Source organism: Acanthaster planci, linkage group LG11, assembly GCF_054643075.1.
Source record: "Acanthaster planci isolate LZ-2023a linkage group LG11, COTS_SCS, whole genome shotgun sequence".
In the NCBI taxonomy this organism is placed as follows: domain Eukaryota; kingdom Metazoa; phylum Echinodermata; class Asteroidea; order Valvatida; family Acanthasteridae; genus Acanthaster; species Acanthaster planci.
Genome location: NC_141787.1, coordinates 9,632,951 through 9,654,627, shown reverse-complemented (window position 1 = coordinate 9,654,627; position 21,677 = coordinate 9,632,951). Strand labels below are relative to the sequence as shown.

Sequence of the window (21,677 nt, the reverse complement as noted above, 5' to 3'; positions counted from 1 at the left end):
ACATTTCTAAGTTCAGCATATAGACGGTGCACTCTTGATGAGTTTGAAGGACTGTTGGTGTCCAATATCTACATCACATATGCAAAACAAACACAATCAACACTCAAACATTATGTTGTGGTCTCTGGTTTATCAATTGTTCATGTTACCTTCTTGACAATCAATTTTGCTGATTTGATAAACTAACCCCTCAATTACAATTTAGTGATATCTTTACTTTAAATGCAAATTAATCACCTTCAGAATTATTCCTTCACAACAGTTTTATTACACGAACAAAATGTAACCCTTTGGTTTTCCCTCAAATCCAACTGTTTTTTTCATCAGTTTTTAGCACATACAAAAATTGGAAGAGTTCTTGGCTAATTTTTTTCGAACACAAACTAAAAACCTTTCCTTTCTTTCTTGCCATCTTCAGCTGTACCTGTAATCTTTAGGATGACATACTGGTCTTGAACCCATTTTGAGTGGTAATTATCACAAAGGAAAGCTCAGATTATACCCTCTCTGCATAAAAGTGAACCTGATTGTGAATTTGACTTAATAATTAAAGGACGTTGACATATCTTCAAAAGTTGCAAATTCTATCAATGTATGTTTGTTTGTTTTTATGTTGACATCTGTGCTATATGGTTTTGCAATGAACACAAAACCGACCCTAACTTGGCTGCTGCACAGGATTATGGCAAAAATCTCTGTATGTAGCTCTATCTGTAACTCCATGACAAGGCTTGTTACACTACCAACCATGGGCATCACCAGGATGTTTTCCACGGGAAAAACACCCTTTTTCTGGGGAGGGAGGACACTCATCAGCTAAATATGATGGGCACTTAATTCATGGCTGAAGAGGGTCACGTTTGAAGGTTCTTTAATGGGTAATATTTTAATCCCTTTATTTTTCCATTTCTGTTACATTTCCACCCCCCTTTTTACCTCATGTTTTATTTTTCAATTTTTTTCTGGCAGTAATTAGCATCCCCCTTGCCCCTTGGCAACACCTACATGTATGATAACAAAATACACAAATAAACAGCAGAATGCATGTAAACGTGCTGTTCTTACCTTCACACACCATGGGGTCAGTAGCTATTTCATAACCACTGTAGCACAGACAAGTCTCAACATTAGATCCATTCAAATAACAGTCACCGTTGATGCACATGGCAGATGCAGAGCAGTTGTTCTGAGCTAGAAGGTAAAAAACAGTACACGACAGTTCACCCCCAGACACAGGATAATGGGCATCGAGCTGAACCAAGAGAGGGCACTATTTTTCAGCAACAGAGGCTCCTTGGTCAGAACTCATGAACTTCGCTGGTTCACCAACGAAAGGTAAATTAAATGTCCACCACTCGAGTCTATCACAATACAAGTCCTGCAAGTTCATCACAAGTCATTCAGTCTTAAGCCAAGTCATAAGCTATTCAAATGAACTGTTACAAAAGGGTTCACTGCTGACCCGGTTACTCATAAAGAACTTTCTCATTAAGGACTTGGGCTGCGATGGGATTTTTGAAGGGACTTATGTGATGGACTTGAACAACAACACTGGTTCTTATTTAGCTTTGCTCCAACTAAATTTGAAACACATTGCAAAATAAATTATCTGTTCCCTCAATTCAGTCACAGAGATTAGAAAATCTGACTTTGCTAAACAGACGAATATCCTGCGAGCGAATATGTAACTGAATTACCCTGTTGCATATAATATCTTTCTCTTGGTGAAAAAAAATGTATATCTACTGCACTGAATTGGGAAGACTTCCCGGAAGGAAATCTTGGAAGGAAATATGAATGTGATGCCAATAAGAAATTCAGCATCCATTAACTTCAACCCGGAATGATATGAAAAATGCAAAACAAGCTTCGCTTACCCACACAACTTCCATCTGGTTGTTGAGTGAATGCTTCATTGCACGTGCACTTAAATGAACCTATGTTGTTGACACATTCCTGCTGGCAGCCGTCAATATCTAGTGCACATTCATCAATATCTGCAACAAACGAATGGCATCTAGAGTAACTGAATTCTGTACGAGTGGTGCCGTGGCACACCTATCATCAATCTGAGCTACTTGGCCCACTACACAAGGAATCTGTCCATGCCCATCCCTTGTAATATTCATAGCCCTTGGACTCATGCCCAGGAATCCATAGTATTGTTCCTCTTTAAAATTTTGAGTTCAGGCAGGGAACTGTAAGAAAAAAAGAGTTGGGGGTAAAAATGTTTTCTTTAGGGGGCAAGTTACTTCTGTAACCTGTTATCATTTTTCTGGGCCATAAGGCTACATTATGGGGCTTTTTACATGCTTTGGAAAGGAAGAGAACTGAAAAAGGGCCAAAAATTGCTTTTCTCCCATTTTTAGAATTTTTTTGGAGGCTGGGGCACCTTGATGTCTCTTTTATTTACACTATTCTTGTCCTCCCATCATCATGGGGACAGAGGTACGACATATCATATGATAACTCACCTTGGCAATCCAGACCATCCCCTGTGAAGCCAACATTACATTGGCAGCTGAAGCTGCCAATGGTATCAGTGCAGGTCGCATTTACGTTGCAGACTGGTTGCGACCTCTGGCATTCGTTCTCGTTAGTACACGTACGTCCATTGCCAGCCCAGCCATCATTACAGGTGCAGTTGTATGACCCATTAGTGTTGGTACAGTTTGCTTGGGTGTGGCAGTCATCAAGACTTCTACTACACTCGTCAATATCTACGACAAATTCAAATGAATTCTACAAGTAATATTTCATGGTACATTAACCTGAGGGTCATTGCAGGAATAAACTGCCAATAAATGATCCCAAAAATCAAAATACAGAAACAATCAAGGGTGACAAAGGCTCACACATTGGTTTGTACACATTTTGCAACTTTCACGAGAAATTCATACAGCAGGCATTTTCCTTATCTTTCACTGATGGCCTTTCATTGGTGTTACTTGTCAGACCTGCATTATGGGTCAAAAAAGACTGGCGAGTCGGTAAGTGAAGAATTTATTTGTTCAGTATGGACAACCAGTACAAAAAATATTTACAGTCAAGAGCATGGCAACACTGGTCTAAACCAGCAGAATAATTCCTCAGGACTGAACATGTGTGCAGAATCAGTGGTGTAACTGTAAGAGATGGGGGGACCCCTCTGTGCACCCCTTGGTGCACCCCCAACATTTAGCCCTATTGCGCCACTGTGCAGAATTAGCAGGTATACCTTCATCTTACTTACAAGGGGTTTTAGTCATTGATTCTTAAGCAAAGGAACACAGGGTCCAAATGTTGTGTTGCTGAAACAGCAATACTACAAATTGTGCTCCACTGCTGGAGAGCTTTGTCTTTGTATGCAATTTCTACCCACCCCGTCGCTCAAAAAATACTAAGTCTGCTTCTCTGACATGCCAAGTTCACTCACAATAGAATGCCTTAGTCATTTGTCTTCCAAATGGCATAAAATAAAATTACCCTCAAGAAGCAAAATCTACTTGTCTATCAGGGATCAGAAGTTTAGTAATATTACTCGAGTCATACCTGCACAAGTGAATCCACTGCCTTCGTAGCCTTCATTGCATGTACAGCGATAAGAACCAATGGTGTTACCACAGGTAGCATTGCTGTCACAGCCATTTACTCCAGTGCATTCGTTGATATCTAAAAATCACCATAATGAACAAAGATGTCTGACGTAAAGCAGCAAAATGAAGTGCAACAATTTCCTACGAGCACCATGCCTTCCAAGAAACTCACAGAATCTACATGTAAGAATATGAAATGGATTAAAAGCAACAAAGGAAATTCGAAACGCTCTTACAAAGAGAATTATCAAATTATAAATTCTCTGCAGGAATCATGGTATTTTGACTCAAGTCACACCTGGACAAAATTTGACACAAATTAATGATGGTACCGGTTTGTGCAATCTACCCTGCAAGTGCATGATGTTAAACTAGAATTGAAATCATTTCTGGCTGTTACAACTGCACCCTCAATAAACTCTCAATACTGTTTCTTCTATTCCCGAAATGTAATTACAAACCTTGACAGAATGTGCCATCACCAGTGACATCCATGAAGCCTTCATTACAGATGCACTCAAAGCTACCCACGGTGTTGTTGCACATGGCATCATCAGCACAGTTGTCTATCCGAAGGTCACATTCATCAATATCTGGGAAAAGATACAAACCACTTGATAAAAACTTGTGAAAAAGAGACTGAATATAGCAATATCCACAAGATATTTAGTTTCAAAGTTTTGCCATACAAGTGTCCAGAAATCACAGACTTCGACAGGAGCTGTCTAACGTTTCATTTAAACAACCTTAAAGGTGGGGGTGACTCTGACAAAGCATCTCATAGATGCTACTCAGAAGTGAAACGCATATGTTCTGTGTCAAAGAATGGAGTTAAGACTGTAACTAACATTGCAATCAAAATTTACTGAATGACGATAGTGCATCCTTTTCATTGCCACCAACACAGTTCCTGGCCAAAGATAAGATAGAGAAATTTCAGAGTAAAGCCAGGGGATCGCACATATACCATCTACTACATCCTACATTCCACTGTAGCTCCCATAATTAAAATGAGGTTATCTATATATGAGGCAGAAAAGAATCATTTTGTAGATTGAAACGAAGACTGCTTTAAACAAATTAAAAGGCAGCATCCTGTATGTGATACGACAGAACACTCATAGTTCACCATCACAGCAAGCCTGACATAGCTAGTTGGCAATATCTTATGAAGATAAAAAAATGAAAACAAATATCATACCAATACAACGTTTCCCATCTACAAACAAGAGATATCCGGAGTTGCAGCTGCAGTTGAAGCTGGCGAGGCTATTGAAGCAATTCTGGTCACAACCTCGTCCGTTACTACTGGCAGGCTCATCTCGGTACAAAACACACTCATCAATGTCTGCCAAAGAAATTCAATGAAATTATTGGTCGCTGTTTCTCCTACTGGCACTCCTTAAATCTAAAATCACATTCATAGCTGGCCCAGGAGACTCTGTCTTATAATACTGTCTCACTGAGACGGGTCAACAATTGGACAAGTACTCCCACATTTTCCTTTACGTAAGACATTCCTCACTGGGATTTTAAATCACAATGAAATAAATATATATACTAGTATTGCGTAGATGTTGAAAAGGACCTATTTACACCTGAATGAAAACTCAAGTGATAAAAATAAGCAGTTGTGGTTAAAGATTCTTTGTTCGGCTCGATTTTTTCACCTTTTTAAAAAGACAAAGGAAGTTGACTAACTGTTTCAGTGTCTGAAAACAGGACTAGTTGTCTCATGCTTCAGACTTGGATTGCATGTGCTGATATTAAACTTTTGGAAATATGCACACACAGCAAGAGAGTCCCAAGCTTGGAAATGAACTTCCAAATCAAGAAATTGAAGATAATTGACCAACTGTTTCTCAATGTCTCTTAAAAATTTAACTATCTGGAGAAATGGTCCACAGCCTGCAAAGTTGCCACACACCAATGCATATCCTGCCATCTCCCTCCAATCCTGCTGGACAAGATCCACAGGTGAAATTCAGGGATGGTGGGTCGTCATCAAAACAAGCCACTCCTGGATAGCACGGGTTGTCTCCACAGGCGTCAAAGTTTACCTCGCAGAATTCCCCTGACCAGCCGGGCGTACAGTTACACAACACCACCTTGATTTAAAACAGAATGCTAAGTTTCCATAATGTCCAGTATAACAACTGGGCAAAGGTCAGATAGCCATCCCCTGGCAGGTAAATTCCATAACTCATCATAGACCCCATGATTCTGGCATCTATTGTATATACATGAAAATTCATGTAACTTTGAGCATTCCTTTCAAAAAAGATGTTTTTGGAGTAGATTTGTATTAAAGGCCACCTGACCAATTTGGATAATGGAAATATAAACTTTGAAGCTTTTCACCGTGAAGGTAGCAAATGGTGGAAATATATTGCAATTATTGTGCAAGCCATATTTTACTTAGTTTACCAAAGGGGCATTTCTTTTGCCATAATGAAATGCTAATTGACAGTTGCCTAAATGATTTTTAAGTTCACGTAAACGCTTACAATGTAAAAAATAGGCTGTTAAGTGTAGGACTGATTTGTTATTTGGGATACTTGGTATATTGGCTAAGGCCAAGACTATAAAAATGACAGTGGTTATCCAAAATGACAGACACTTACACCAAAGCGGTCTGCCATAACGTTGGTTCCAGACACAAACTGATCATACAGACAGGTGGCATTGTTCATGCAACCGCAAAGTTTCACAACTAGTTCTAGTGTAGCATTGGCACTCCCGTCACTTGCTAAGAAACCCAGGCTGACCGCTGACCTGTCAACCGGTGTCCAAGTGAACAGCCCTCCTACAAAAAAGTACACAGTTTTGGAGTTGAGTGAATAAAAGCTCTGCTCTGGTATTGCACTATTTTAGTATATGCTGCTCTTGCATTTTTATGTGACACAAAGCTTGCCTTAACTCGGTGTATATGAAGAAATTCTGTTTGTAAACTTTCACCCACTGGACATCAAAAAGTAACTAAATAATAAATTTTAACAAAAGCAAGTGGGAATACCTACAACGATAAGTGATGGTAAGTGTAGACATTTTATTTTGGCTCCAATGAAGACTGAATTGATGTTAGAAGTCCTTGCAAATTAACTTCCAGTGTTCTATGATGTCATTTTCAATGGACTGAATTCTGGAATGTACGCAACTTTCGGAGTTCAAGGAAACCTTTAGTTTGCCACTTTTTACTGACCTGGAGAGGTGAGAGATGCACCTGGAATCATTTCCAGCAACTCAAATGAAATTTGGTCCCCATCAGGATCGACAGCTTCTAGTTGCAGTGTAAAAGGCTGCCCAACGACCACCTCAATTTCCTCAATGATCAGCGTAAAGTTGGGAGGGGAATTGGCTAGGGGAAAAAGTAGATTTGTTAGTGTTTACAGTGAGGACAATTCACAGAAGAAGCATGGTTTTTATCGCATCTGGATCATTAAAAACCCTGTCAGAAAAAATAACGAGACAATTTTTTTATCAAGCAACTGATCTTGTAAATGCATCTGAATGTTCGATAAAACGCAGATGTACTAAAGGGGAAAGGTGGGTTAAACCTCATCTCTAAGGCTCAAGTGGAAAGTGAAAATGGAGAAGATGGCATGACTATTGTTGCCAGTTGAGCCCCTTTCCTGATAATCTAACCCCCTCCCTCTTCAGGTAAAACCTAGAGGGGCCCCTGATATATTCATATTCAATGGCTGTTGGACGTTCATGCACGCGGTTGGATCGCCAGATGTTTAAACCCTGCATACTTGCAGTCATGAAATCAGCAGTATTCTGATCGTTGATTTCCATGGATGCCATGCCGACCGCTTCATTTCCCGTTGCCAAGGTATCGTACAAGCACACTTTGTTTTGTCCGCACGTATCTCGAGCAGTCTGGAGCGAGACTGTATCAGCTTCATTAATGAGATCGTCCAGGAACTTTGGTACGAAAGTCAAATCATTCAGCTCTGCCCAGCTCTCATCAGGAGAAACATAATAGAAGAGAGAATCACTCTCTGTTGTACGCCCTGTACATAAGAAGTCAAAAGGTTATACACAAGTTCAATTCATACCACAAGTCAGCCAGATTTGCAAAATTGTCAGTGTATTGGTGCTGCAAACACTCCTTGCATAATCACTAAAGTGTTTTGAGTTCAACCTGTGTATCCTGCAGTAAGACAGAATGTTTAATAGACACAAGTGACAAATTATTCAAACAACAAACAGAGGGATGTGACAAGAATCTTTTGGCTCTTTTTGTAACTGTTGCTTTGGTTCTTTACTGTTTAATGACTGAAACAGATAACATTGCTGTTTGCACCAGCACTACCAAAGCAGGTATTAACAAGGGAAAATCACAATTTTACTCACAACATATAACATTATTTATTGCAAAGAGTTAATCCAGGCCTTGAACCTGATTAAATATAAGGATTTAAGCACATAGTGCTGAAATTCACATTCAAAATCATTCTTGCTTTAAAATGAAACCATGTAAAAACGTACAAGTTTCAGCAAAATTGAAGACATCTTGATCAGAATAGTTTCCATTTGGGCCAGTAGCTTCTTGCAAGTTACCGTTCCGCCTCTGTAGATCATTCATTTGATCACCATCCCAAAGGCCTGTAGAAAATAATCGTTCAAAGATTCTCATTTAAAAGACAGCAGCCACTGATTTCTTAACAATAGCAACTTATTGCTTAATGAGGGAGAGTTACAGTGGCGTGACTAGGATTAAACTAGTGGGGGCACCAGCATCTTATGGGGGCACCAGCTTTCAGTGGTGTGGTTTTGGGGGCAAGTTTTTGTTTGTGTTGTTCAATATCCATTCATCTGTTTTTTAGTGGGGGAAGGGCACATGCAAACTTAGGGATGCAAACTTCAATGGAATGTTGTCTATTATTATTGACCCCTCGAAACTAACAAAAGACCCTGAAAGACCAAGGCCTCCTGTATGAATTAAACTCACAAGTTTTGAAAACAAAACTCTTTGTTTCTCATTGTTCACTGTTAAATGTGTGACTCGATTTTTGTAGCTGGTCTTGTGATACAGTCTTGATTCCTGCAATATTTGAAAGGGTATAATGCATATTTTAAGTGCGTGCAGATGAATATAGTGGGGAACAAAGGCCACATTCAGTTGTTTCTGTACAACCACAACAAACTTGTTTCTCAAAATTTCTCACTCTATTTCTTTTCCTGCTGGGTTGAGCCCAAAGTTTATCACAAAGTAAGAGCCTGGTAGAATTAGACTGCAATTTAACTGCATTTTCACATGCTGTGCCCTACCTAACAATCCCTTTGATCTCCCCATGTAGTCTTGACCAGGCTGTAGGGAGATATCAGCGAAGCCATTGCGGATGCTGACAGTGAATCGAATATCCTCTGGATAGATGGCAATTATTTGGATTGGATCTTCCATTCTCTGCACAGTGAAATTCCCAAACTCCAAACCTGAAAAGAATGTTTCATTCTTTTTTAAATTTGTCATTTCATGAAAACTAAGGCCAGAAGAGGGAAATAATCAAAACAGTGACTTGATACTGCAAGCTTGCCTCACCTTCTGCAGTAGGTGAAACAGTGTTGCCGTTCACCTTTGTTTCTAAATCCGTCCCTTCACTGTTCACCTTTACCTCAATCTGCAAGCAAATAAAAATGATCATTTAATTCATGGTAATAGTTCTCTTTTGTCCATGAACGTGAACGAAAATAGCAATGCACATTAATGTCTGTTTCATTTTTATTCCTAAAGGCTGACAGATATATTCTCATCGAGTTAAAACATGAATGCTTTTTAAAAAGTTACATCGAGTTTGAGGCAAAATTCAATGATTTACCACCTCCAAAACCCCTCCTGCAATCATTAGCCAGAATGAGAACACCCTATGTTTTCTATGACTACAAGAGTCTTGACAAAAAGTAGCCACTAACCCTTGCATCACCGTCAGCTTCAGCAGCAAACGCGGCAAAGAATGTAGCCAGGGATAGCTGCTGGGTTTGGGAGTTGAATGCTCGCTGTGTCCTGCCTTGCAGCTCAAAGTATCTTTGGCCAGCATCATTTTCAAACAGAGCCACAGTGTATTCACCCAGGCCATTGAAGGTGTACTCCATGCCGTCCAGCGTCCGCAAATGGGGATCTCCAAAGAACCATGCTGGTGGGTCGACAAAGGCAAAATAAAAATGTTTTCACCGCTGACTGTTGCTGAGCTGTTCATCAGGCTTGAAAATTAGGTAGTACAGAAGGTGCTTCACACAAGGGCTTTTGGATGTATAGGGGTTATTTTTGAGGGGGATGTCTCTCATCCACACATTTCATACTTCATCTACTTTTTCCTTCATCCGAAGACTCCATCAACATTTTTCTCCAGCAGATCTTACTCAAATCAGCTGAACAGACTGGATTGAACATGCGGACATGACATTATCAAATTATCAGGTGTCCGTAGTTAAAGTTCTGATCTGGATCAAGTTTTCCACATTTTCACTGCATCATATTTATTCTTATCCATAAATACCTCAAGTCAGAAAGTCAAAACAAATTGAAAATTACAAATTTTCTAATCATTTTGTTCAACAAGTCTATTTCATTTTCTCTAGCCATGCTATGGTATGTCCCTCTTGCAGGCAGTCGTAGACAATCTCCTTACATGAAGAATGGCTCAAGACAGGCCATGTGATCGGTTCTCTGCCAATAGGAATGGCTAAACTATCTTTAGCAGTTATGGATATACTTTACTCCGAATCTTCAATGAAATGAGGGCAGCTTGAGCATTTTAATAAGGTTCTGTACAAACAGGCATTGTTTTACGTTTGTCATCCGATCCGATGATGCATTACAAATGTCAAAAAAGTTTCACTTGAAAAGGGATAAAATTTGAGTTTCACCAGCAATGACACTTTGAGCTGATTCATGCAGGCAGATTAAGTTACATTTCGGCACCATAATTTTATTTAGCTCAGTGCTAAAAGGTCATTATGGCACAAATGTAATATTTGAAAAACCTCCTAGGGCCTCACTCTGGGTATGAAAGGAAATGAAATACTCTACCTTTTTACTTTTATTTATCAAATTATTTTTAGGGCCAACATATTTCAATTTCAACCAAATTTCTTACCCGAATTCATGTTTCAAACAATCGTTTGAATAATGACTTCTTAGTACAATTTTTTAATAAGGACCTATCAGCAGTAATTATCGAGGTATTGCTACAAAACAGTCACTAGCACTCCAACTCAACACAACAGGACAAAAGACAACAGTAGACCTATTATAAACAACTTACTCCTCCATGGTGGTCGATACCTTGACCAGTTCTGACGTGGTCTCTTTGCCACATACAGATTACACAATGTCGATTGCTCACAGCAATAATAGCGGGGCAGTACGTCTTCCTCTGTAAATCAAGACCAAACACAAACAAGTCACTAGAGATCTGCCAGGTGCACTATATCTCTTATGGTCAAAACATTGTTTATTAGAATAGCTCAAACTTAGTAAAGTTTGTCAGATAAAAGCTAAGTGTATAGACCAAACTAAACTTAAAAACTTGATACATTATTGAAACATTAATTCGGTACACAGCATTATGGCAAAAATCAGAAGTGAAGATTCCAAAAAGATGATTAACAAACTGTTGTAACAAGTTTAACTTTATACTTATGAGTTTTTCACATTTAAGCACTCTCAGACAAACACTGATGAGCATACAGTGTTAAAAATATACGACGATGTAAGGACAAGACATGTAATGAAAAATTCATAAACAGCTTGCAACTTGAACATGTATTAACATTTGATAATGCCTCCTGAGATGTGATATTGCCCGCTGCCTAAAATAAAAAGCTCTGGCACCTGGATACAAGACAGTTTACTAATACTCAATACTTATTGGTTAAGAGTCTGCATGGGAGGTAGCACAGGGAATGTGCCACATCACACGCGGCAAGTCTCTGTATGTGGAGATTCTTCTGGACAATTTGCACAAGGGATATACATGTACCGTAAAACGGACGGAGGTATTCGGGAAAATGAAATGAATGAAATCACAAAAGCATTGGAAACCTATCATGTATTGACTTCTTTAACTAATTAACCGGCTTAGGGGCATTAGTCACTTCCATTCACACATTTAAGACCGGCCAAGCATATTTATTCCCTTATTAACCTCTTCCCAATGCAAAGTGCATATTTGGAGACACGTGTATAATATTAACAATAATAATTGAAAATCTATAATACGCCGTTTTCAAAAAAATGATCAACTGTGTAGTACAAGACTGACTGACTGACTGACTGACTGACTGACTGACTGACTGACTGACCGACCGACCGACCGACCGACCGACCGACCGACCGACCGACCGACCGACCAACCGACCGACTGACTGACAATGCGCTAGTACCCAAACCGCAGTATGGGGATATGTCTGTCCCGCCAGCAGGGAAAATACTTTTACCGAGACCTACCCTGCTGGCATCAGTGATATTTTGATCCCTCAAACCCCACGTACGCTAAAAGAAAAGTAATTATACTAGACACGGTGATATTAAAATTACGAATCACAGCTAAACCTATACATTATAATTAAAAATAACAATAACAACCCTGCTAGATAAAACTAATGAAATCAATCCATGGGTGCTTACGAAATCGGAGCTGATCATAAACAGGACTATTGATGCGAAGAGGAGGGTACCTCTCCATAACTGAGGCCACACGTCCACTCCAGACTCCTGAAACAAGGCCCCACCATCGTGTGCTATAGCAACACAATGGGCCAGGAAAGCCAATACGTTGAAACCGATGCGCAAAGCAAAGAACTAGATGTAATGAACAAAATGTAGGCAACCGCAATCAGTTATCTGTGTGTACAGTAATGTACACATTAAGGCAGGGAAACGGCACAAAATATAGCTCGTCAAATCTTTCTATGGGATTACATGATGAAGCAAATGCTGTGTTCATGGGGTTCAAGTATTTATGTTTATCTGGTTTTTCAGCATGAATTTAACATTTTCCCAAGCACTTTGAAAATAACTGCCAAAATTGTAACAAACGGTACGGTAGGCACTGTTTTTCAGTTAACTGCTTTCAGTACTTTGCACACTTGCACTGTTAATGGGTGTTTTCTTTGTTTAATGGTAAATTGCATTAAAATTCCATTGTGTCCTGTTGACAAATGAGTGCCTTTTATGACAACCATGAAGTAGTTATCGAGCATGCATAGAGTTTCTGAATGCCAGAAAAGAAATCTTGAAAAGATTATGAATGGCCTTCCAAGTCATGGTTAGGAAGTGTCCATGGTATGAATGCTTTGACTGCGTGTTTAAGTAGCTAATTGAAAATAGATAGAGGAAAATCTGAATGATCTACATTAAAAGCAACTCTTGAGTTTGATAAATTTGAGAAGCTGTACATGTTGTCCTTTGTTAAATACTCATCTGAAGAGAAACACACTTCTAATATTAATTGGTGTCAGCTCTTTCCATCATTCAAATGAGACACAAAGGCAGCAAAACTACATCTTGAAATTGGATTTTATGCTCTAATAACTATAAATGCTCTAAAATCTCACAGAGCTATGGGATTCAAGTCATACTTACAACTGTTTGCTGGAAATCTTCTTGGCAGAAGATAACTATCTCTCACTAACCACCACCTCCAGTCAAAAAATAATGCAAAAATGATGTTGGGTGGGCAAGTGTTTCTTCGTCGACGAGCTGAAAAGTATGTTAACAAGTTATCTGTTTGACGGTTGTACCAATCAAAGCAGGACAGACGAGGATTGACAAAGTCAGATCCGAGTGCATCGATCTGGTAGATCCAGCGCCCTACCCCAGCATTTCCGACGACATTGCCCGGTCGGTATGTGGAGGCCCCTGGTGGTAAGTCCACAAACACACGGCGCCCGACGGACCCACAAGAGTAACCCATGATGATGTTTTCGGCGGGTGAGAGTTCCGGGTTCCAATTCATACCGCAAGGATCATAGTTAAGGATGACATAGCTATGTGCTGCATCGGTCAGCACAATCGCTTGAAAGGTACTGGTCGCCTGTGAAGAGTGGAGATTGAAATATAAATATGAGTCAGATCCCATCTTCTGAATCTCTTCATAGGTGGATACAATTCTGCAGACGGTATCGGTTCCATTCCTGCCAGCGGAGCTCACATGTGCGCCCCTCACTGGGAAGCCATTTTTTATTGAGCTTCATACATCTATCTTATTTAAACTTAAGTATGAAATCAGTGCCAGACTATTTTCTAACGTGGCTTGAAACATGTAATCAATCACAAATTTTAAATTCTTCCTCAGCATAAATAGTATTCATTTGTACTGAAGTTTTGTTATAGTGCTTTTATTTTTGTCTACAGGTGCCAAAATAAAAAAAGTCAGCCTCGCTTTCAATTCCATATGGCTGACTTGTGAATGAGACGAATTGCAGATTAGGGCAAACATGGCAATTGTGCGATAGCATTTTGCACCAAAATTAAATGCAGTATGGAGCTACACACTACCCTATCAGGATGGTAAAAAGTTCAGAGGAGGTTTCATGGGCCAAATTAGCATGAGGAATACAATGTCAAGATTAAACCGCTTCAAGTTTAAATGAAATGCCAAGTTTCAAATAAATATCTCAATCTAACATTGCCAAAATAACTAGACACATGGCAAAACAATTTGTGTTAAAATTGATAAAGTTTCATAAATTCAACCTTACAAAGCCTTTTAATTGCAACATGCTGTAATATGGAGAAAATTGTCATAAAGCATTGCCACTATGTTGGTTTTTCTATCATCACAACTGGCAAAAAAGGCAAAATGTTCCAGCCTATTCTATTTTGTCACAGATTTCTTAATGTTTCGCTGTATGAATTGAGTCGTTTTTAATTCAGGCCTATACAAATGTAACACAGATACTACTGGCTGCATCGAAAATTATTGACCTCACACTTACAAAAAAATCATCCTCAAAGACAGTATGGACGTTACTCCATGTGATGGCAAGGGCCCATCTTGCAGAAAAGCTGCCATACTGTGCTGACACAATATTACTCACAGTAGCCAAAAATGCGCCATTCGAGGATTCATCATAAACCTGGTAAAAAACGGTGCAAATAATTATTACATAATAGAGTGTGGCAGTTGGTCACACACTATCACACTTTTTTTCTAGCAGGCATTTTGCTATAATGTGCTTAAATCCCTGTTCCAACATGCCACAGTTAATATACAAGGCTTTTACAGCAAAATGCCACTGTATATAGCTTGCCAGTTCGATACACGTTATTAAACATACCTGAATTACATATAGCAGCTTCAGAAGTATCGTATAAGGTCAGAAGGACAGAATCGTTTAAGGAAATAAGCAGGAAGAGTTGTAATGAGTCACTAATTTTTGGACTTGAGTCGAGTCAAGTTACTGTAACGTAGTGAATCGACTCCAGTCAAGTCATCAGACAAAACATATAGAGTTGAGTTAAGGCAGGTATCTAGATCGATTCACTTTGAATCACAAATATTTGAACACAGTGCGATAAATAAACCAAGAAGGAAAGGCATTTTTAAATTTACCCCTGGGTTACTAAATTTGGGCACACCCCATGGACAATCTTGATGGCAATAATAATATATAACAAGCAAAATATAATACTGTAAGCCACTATTTGCAGTGCCCTGCAAATATTTTTCTCGCACAGACGTTTGCTTTTAGTGTTGGCACTCGAGTCTTATTAATTTTCACTCGAATTAGGTTTTCTGATGCATGGCTCAAGTCAAGTCATGTCATTTGCTCACATTGACTTGAGTCGAGAGAATTCATTTACCAGACAGGACTCGAGTCACCAAAACCTGAGTCACTGACTTGAGCTACAACAACTCTGGAGGCAGGAAGAGCTAACTTTTGGTGGGGTGGGTAAGAGAAAGTAATAATGTAGTATGGATTATGTCTCTAATTTCAATCCTAAGAGGATAGAAGTATTCAAGGAAAAAATGATCACTTCAATGTGTGATCAACTTGTTTACTGGCATGGCACCTACATCAAATAATGTATAATATACTTCCTTATGTCTGGTCCATAATCAGTGATAATTGGTTAGAAGAGAATTTTGCTTGGGCTAGCAGTTGTTATGCAGCTTATTTTTTGCTTTACAGCATGAATGCAGTGCTGTATTTTAGTCCACCACAAGTCCTTTCTCAAGTCCCTTCACAAGGCCAGTCATAAGTAACAGGGTGAAATATGACAAAAGAATGTTTTTTCTACAGTTCATTTGAATAGCTTGTGAATCAGCATCAGACAGAATGACTTGTAATGGACTCGACTGCAATTACACTGCACGAATGAAAATTTGATAGACAGATTTGCTGCTGAAAGAAGCCCTGCATTAACTAAACAAAAAGTCAACAGTGGGTAAACATCCAGATTGGTTCTATAATGCGATGTTTCCCTCTAGTATGTCCTCATAAATGTCCACTGAATACCAGCATCTATTTGCCAGCATTGACAGCATATGGCCGTGTCCAAAACAGGCTTACAGAGCTATGGCTAGTTCTATTGTCTGCATGTCTCCACACATTTCCAATGGAGTGAAGGCCTAGAACTAGCTCTAGACGACAGATTCGAATGTAGTCTTTGCTGCTCACCTGATAGAATACATTGTGTGATGAATCAAACCGGCTGGCATCAACGTCTTCCCAGAAGGCAGCTATTATATTTGTACCACCAGAGAAGGATCTACTGGGATTGGGATAGGCATATTTGGCATTGGCAGTGTACCGTAGTCGTCGGAAATTTGAAAGAATAATGACGCCATTATCGGTGAACTGCAAAAACATGGAGGAAACCACAGAAACGTTAATTCAGTTTCAAATCTTCAAGAAATCAAAAGAGCTACCAACAAATTTTCGATACCAGAAAGTATCTCAGAAAGTTGATAATTTCTTGCAACAGGGAATGAAGAAAAAACACAACGCAAAATAATGAGGAAATTAGCTAATTCACAAAAAGTCACAAAAATGTGCGAGGATAATGTCCAAGTTTTGTTTGGTAAAAATGGTCCTAAATTAGGATTGGGGGCTGTATGTTTTGTTTGAATGTCACACAATTAAAACATCAAATTCCATCAAGATTTATAGAGTGTAACAGCACTCCTTTATTTTAGTTGGTGTAATAAATATTCAAGTAACCACGTATTCAGGAATACCAAACACAATTTTCAATTGTATTTCCAGAACCCGTCAATGGGTTTAATCTTGACAAAAACATGTACTTTTGACTTTGAAGTCTAAGGAAGTGAATATTTGACCGTGAACTGATACAGACTTGCTTTTGCTTCTTTGCCGGCACAGCAAAACGTTTAACTTCAATGAATCTTCATCAGGTTACATGCTTACATTGCTATTATTAATCCATATTCATGAGATGGATGGGGTCCCATAGCACAATTTCAAACTTTACTTCCTTCCTTAAGCTCAATTATTGTCGCTTGGCCCTACCAGAATTTAAACTCTGCCCAACAACACTTTCATCCCTTGACTGTACACAGAGGTATTGATACTTACATATAAAAACTCATAAAGGTCATCACAGTAAGGGAAGAAATACAGAGGCCGAAATGTTGGAGATACCAAGTCTTCAGCGGGTATAAAATTCTGCAAAGGTAAGATTTATAAAGCAGATTGAAGAATGTATGAAACTAGATGTTAAATTTTAAAGCATTTCTGCATCATATGCCGCAAACACGTTTAAGGGCAAATGAAACAAAACAACAGAAAGCATTGTATGGTGTCACTTTAGTTCATGTTATCGTGTTCACGTTTTGTTTGGAATCAGGATTCAGCTTTTTCATTCGCTAAGAGCCATCACTTTGAACTCACTGGTTGATCAGCAAAATCAGAGAGCAGGCTATCTCCGACAGCAACTCCAAATGGAAGAAGATTTGACACTGTTCCAATGAAAGAAAACAAAAGTCTGATTAATCTAGCATGTCACAATTATAAACGAATAGCCAGTAAACAGGTCAAACTTCCTCGAGTGGTCCAAACAGAAATGTTCATCCTTAGGCAAGAAGGATTTATGGCCAGGAGGTGAAGATATTTTTCAGATGAGTTCCAAGCACAATTTCAGGAGGTATAATAGCAACTTATAAAAACCAGTTATTTCTTATTAGTTGATTTCTTTTTCTAAGTTCAGACAACTTGAGGAGTATTCTTGGCAAAAAACTCTAGAGGAACTATCAGTAGTGGCTGTTCAGTAATTAACCCAGGTCACACATCTCTTTTCTAGTGACCGGGGATCCGGAGGCAGGATGAGGTTTATGCAAAGGCAGCAGCCAATAACTTGCAGGACATGCAAGTGATCTAGGGTAGACCTAAAACATATATTTTGGGGGGGATATTTTGGCTTAAAAAAATTTGGCACTGCCTTAATAGCATTACCTTTTGTGGCCTTTCTGAAGGGTAAGGCTAGGTTACATACTTTGGAATAAGAAAAGGAAATTTAAATGTCCCCAAGTAATCAGCTGTCTCTCATTAACTTTCATATAACACACAGAAATGTACCTTTGGTACCAATTCATTCCATGCAACTTCATGTGCCTATAGTGACGTGTGTTACAAGGTAAAAATGACAACCTTTCATACATTCATGAGTACTTATTGCAATGCTGCCACTAATTTACAAAACAATATAAGAAGCTGCATGTATGTTTTGAGTAGCATTATTGTAAAAATTAAACAGTTGGCAATATTTAGGAAAAACGTAAAGCCAAAATCCTTTGGCTAAAGATGGACAGACAAACATCGAAACAACAAAAGCCATAAACAAAAAAGACAAACTCGAACACAATTTGATGACAAATCACTATAACTGAACTGAACATCATTCCTAGAATACAGGTTTTCTTTTTCAGTAAAGGTGAGAATTTTGAAAGATCATCCAGACGATTCCAAAGTAAAGTCCCACACTGGACTACATACTGTATACAGTGATGACGAATGAGCACATTCCATCATTGGAAGCGGAGTCCTGTGCTGTACAGGTAATGATTGTCGTGCCAACGGGGTACATTCCGCCTGAGGTCACTAAAGTGTTATCCTGATCTCTGCACATGATGGTATTAATGGGACCATCGACAGCGTCAACTGCCGAAGGTTGTATAAGCCAGTCGACCATTGCATTGTTGCCCGTCGTGCAATCCTCGATGCCTACTGCTGGGCAAGTAACTGTTGGGCCTTCAGCATCTGAACACAGAAGACAAATTCCATCTTTCAACAACATTTTAAGTATTTCTACTCGTCAATCAGGCTTTCTCAATTAGAGTTATCAGAGAACAGTGGATAAAAGTTCTAGTCATTTGTCGCCACTGATCAGTGTGTAGTTTTTGAAATTTGAAATTGGCTTACATAACCACCAATACATTTACAAATTCCCTGGCACATCCTTTATGGCAACTGGCCTACATGGAAGGTAATCTGGGGTACGGCCACAGAGCAAAGGAGAAGACAGTGGAGTGAGAGTGTTACCTACAAGGAGTGGCATACACATTTTGCAGCAGCTGCAGCAGTGCACGCCGAAAAGATTGTTGATTCTGTGCAGCAGAAAGCATACATGATATATGTGCATATAACCATATCTAAACCAGACTATGCCACAAGAGCTACTTTTTGCTTTCTTTTACAACATTTAACTTGACTACCTTCAACCTTTCAAGAAATGGCTATACTGTATTTACACATCCATTGATTAAACAAATGAAGGCATGCCGTACCTATCACAGTAAAGTTGAAGGAGGCTGAGGCTGGGCAGTCACCAGCATTAGTGACTTCACAAGTGACTACATGAAATCCAACTCCAAACGTCCCCCCACTGAGCCTGACTGCAGCTGATGTCAGGGAGTCTGTACAAATGATGGGCTGATTGTCGGAGTTAGTTGCTGTGACTGCAGGCCAGGTCACAGTAGCAGTTGGCAGGCCCTTATCCGTGTTTTGATCGCTGACGGTAGGTACAGTCAGTGATGGGAATGCTGCGTGGGGGGACAAAACAAAAGTAAACAAAACTCCTAAAAGATTATCACTGAGTATTTTGTCAAAATACGTTTACTGGTTTCAACTGCAACAGATTCACAAATGTATGTGCATAACAAAGGATCGTTCTAAAATAGGTTTTCCAATTGATTTTTCACACCCACACTGCACAAACAGTAGTATGGTTTCCTTACCTGGTTGTCGTTGAGCTCACTTTTTAATCATGATTTCAACGTGCCACCAATAGTTTTCCCTGTAGGGTGCAGAATTGACCCAATTTTTCACAGTTCTAATTCATCCCAAGAGCGCAAAAATCATCTTATTAAACAACAGCACTCTACTGAAAAAGTAATTCTTTTTGTCAACCATTTTGCAAAATCAGGTTATTCCCTCCCTTACAAAAAATCACTGGTGTACCACTTAAAAATAACACCATTCCACATACAAACTACCCATTGAACGTACCAATGGTTACCACTGCAATGGTGTGTTGGAATGCTACCACTGATGCACCATTGAGTTAAGCAATCAGTGGTGTACCAAAGAAATGCACCACGGTTAATTCACTCAATGGTACACCAATACTTGCACCAAATGTTACGATATTAAATGATATACCATTGCTAGAAGCAATGGTATACCGTTCATTGTACCAATGACACACAATGGTACATCATCATTCACTACACCAATGGTTACACCCAATGGTATACCAGTGATTGCACCATTGGTCCCACTCAATGACATGTGCCAATGTGTTTAATATTACTTTGTTATTGTTTACAACCAGCTGATGGCAGATATACTGACATTAACACTTACCATTTGTGAGTATCAACTTGTTTACAACTGGACACCATGTAAGTACCATTCAAAATGGCCCCAACCACTGGACACCATTGCTGTTACCAGTGGTAACTTTTCATTATATTTTTACAACTGTTGGTTACAATCTACACCACACACATAACCTTTAAACTACCACATGAGGTACTACTTGATTCACATTTGGCACAATACGTTTCCATGCCAAGCCATATGAGTATCATTGACGTTGATTAATAGCACCATTGATTTCACTATTGGTCAACAGTTGCATTACTGGATCACCGTTAAGCACCATATTCAGTCACCATATGAAACCATACAGACACCCATTTGTTCACTTGTAAATACCAATGGCTTGCTGTTCAAATCACCAGTCACAATTGTTACCATTAGCTACTACTATGTATCAATGATTTTTTTTTTTATAAACTAATAAAAAGAACACTGATATTACTAGTTAAAGATATAAAGATAAAGATAAAGATCTGTCTATAAACAGATGGCTTACCAGATATTGTGATAGTAAATGTACACATTCCTGAGTTTGCCAATGAGTCCTGTGCTGTACAGGTCACAGTTGTCGTGCCTACGGGGTACATTCCGCCTGACATTACTGCAGTGTTGTCCTGATCTCTGCATGTAATGGTATTAATGGGGCCTTCAACAGCATCCACTGCCGATGGCTGTATAAGCCAGTCGACTACAGCGCTGTTGCCTGCCGTGCAATCCTCAATGCTTACTGCTGGACAAGTAACTGTTGGACCTTCAGCATCTGATAACAGAAGTCAAATTTGATCATTTAACAAAACTTCAAGTCTTTCTCCAGGTCAAACAAGCTTTCTGAATCAGAGATATTTTAGAGAACAATATCTAAATGTTTGAAGTTCTAAACATCTGTTGAAATTCAGTGTGTATTTTTAAATCTTAAATTTCCCTAACCACCGATGAGAACACAAAGGTGTTCCCAAATTCCCTGGCACAGACTTTGTGTAGGAACTGGTTTACATGGAAGGTTATCTGACGTACAGCCACAAAGAAATGAGACAAAGAGAAGTAAAAGCATTATCTACAAACAGTAGTATAACTGGGATACAGTTCGCAGGGTACACTGGGGGCCCTAATTTTCTGGAGGGGGCCACTCAATGGGTTTGGTCACGGTTCAAACAATAACGAAGCCTGACTTTCATCAGAATTTTTCCTTCTCTAATTTCTAAGAAGGCACAAGGGGGTCCACAAACCTCAAGTAGGAGTGGCTAATGT

General features: G+C 39.2%; 1 protein-coding gene across 1 annotated transcript in view; it reads right to left on the bottom strand.

The window, feature by feature from the left end:
• LOC110983840 (uncharacterized) overlaps window positions 1-21,677 on the bottom strand; it is a 57,043-nt gene that overhangs the window by 16,664 nt on the left and 18,702 nt on the right. Inside the window, 24 exon segments of the mRNA XM_087143134.1 lie at window positions 1,066-1,191; window positions 1,878-1,997; window positions 2,475-2,720; window positions 3,532-3,651; window positions 4,037-4,168; window positions 4,777-4,923; window positions 5,503-5,683; window positions 6,200-6,381; window positions 6,778-6,933; window positions 7,331-7,591; window positions 8,070-8,186; window positions 8,853-9,017; window positions 9,124-9,202; window positions 9,495-9,715; window positions 10,847-10,957; window positions 12,211-12,384; window positions 13,168-13,618; window positions 14,523-14,663; window positions 16,209-16,388; window positions 17,127-17,216; window positions 17,442-17,509; window positions 18,543-18,806; window positions 19,334-19,588; window positions 20,926-21,189. Coding sequence (XP_086999260.1) covers window positions 1,066-1,191; window positions 1,878-1,997; window positions 2,475-2,720; window positions 3,532-3,651; window positions 4,037-4,168; window positions 4,777-4,923; window positions 5,503-5,683; window positions 6,200-6,381; window positions 6,778-6,933; window positions 7,331-7,591; window positions 8,070-8,186; window positions 8,853-9,017; window positions 9,124-9,202; window positions 9,495-9,715; window positions 10,847-10,957; window positions 12,211-12,384; window positions 13,168-13,618; window positions 14,523-14,663; window positions 16,209-16,388; window positions 17,127-17,216; window positions 17,442-17,509; window positions 18,543-18,806; window positions 19,334-19,588; window positions 20,926-21,189 — 4,251 coding nt within the window.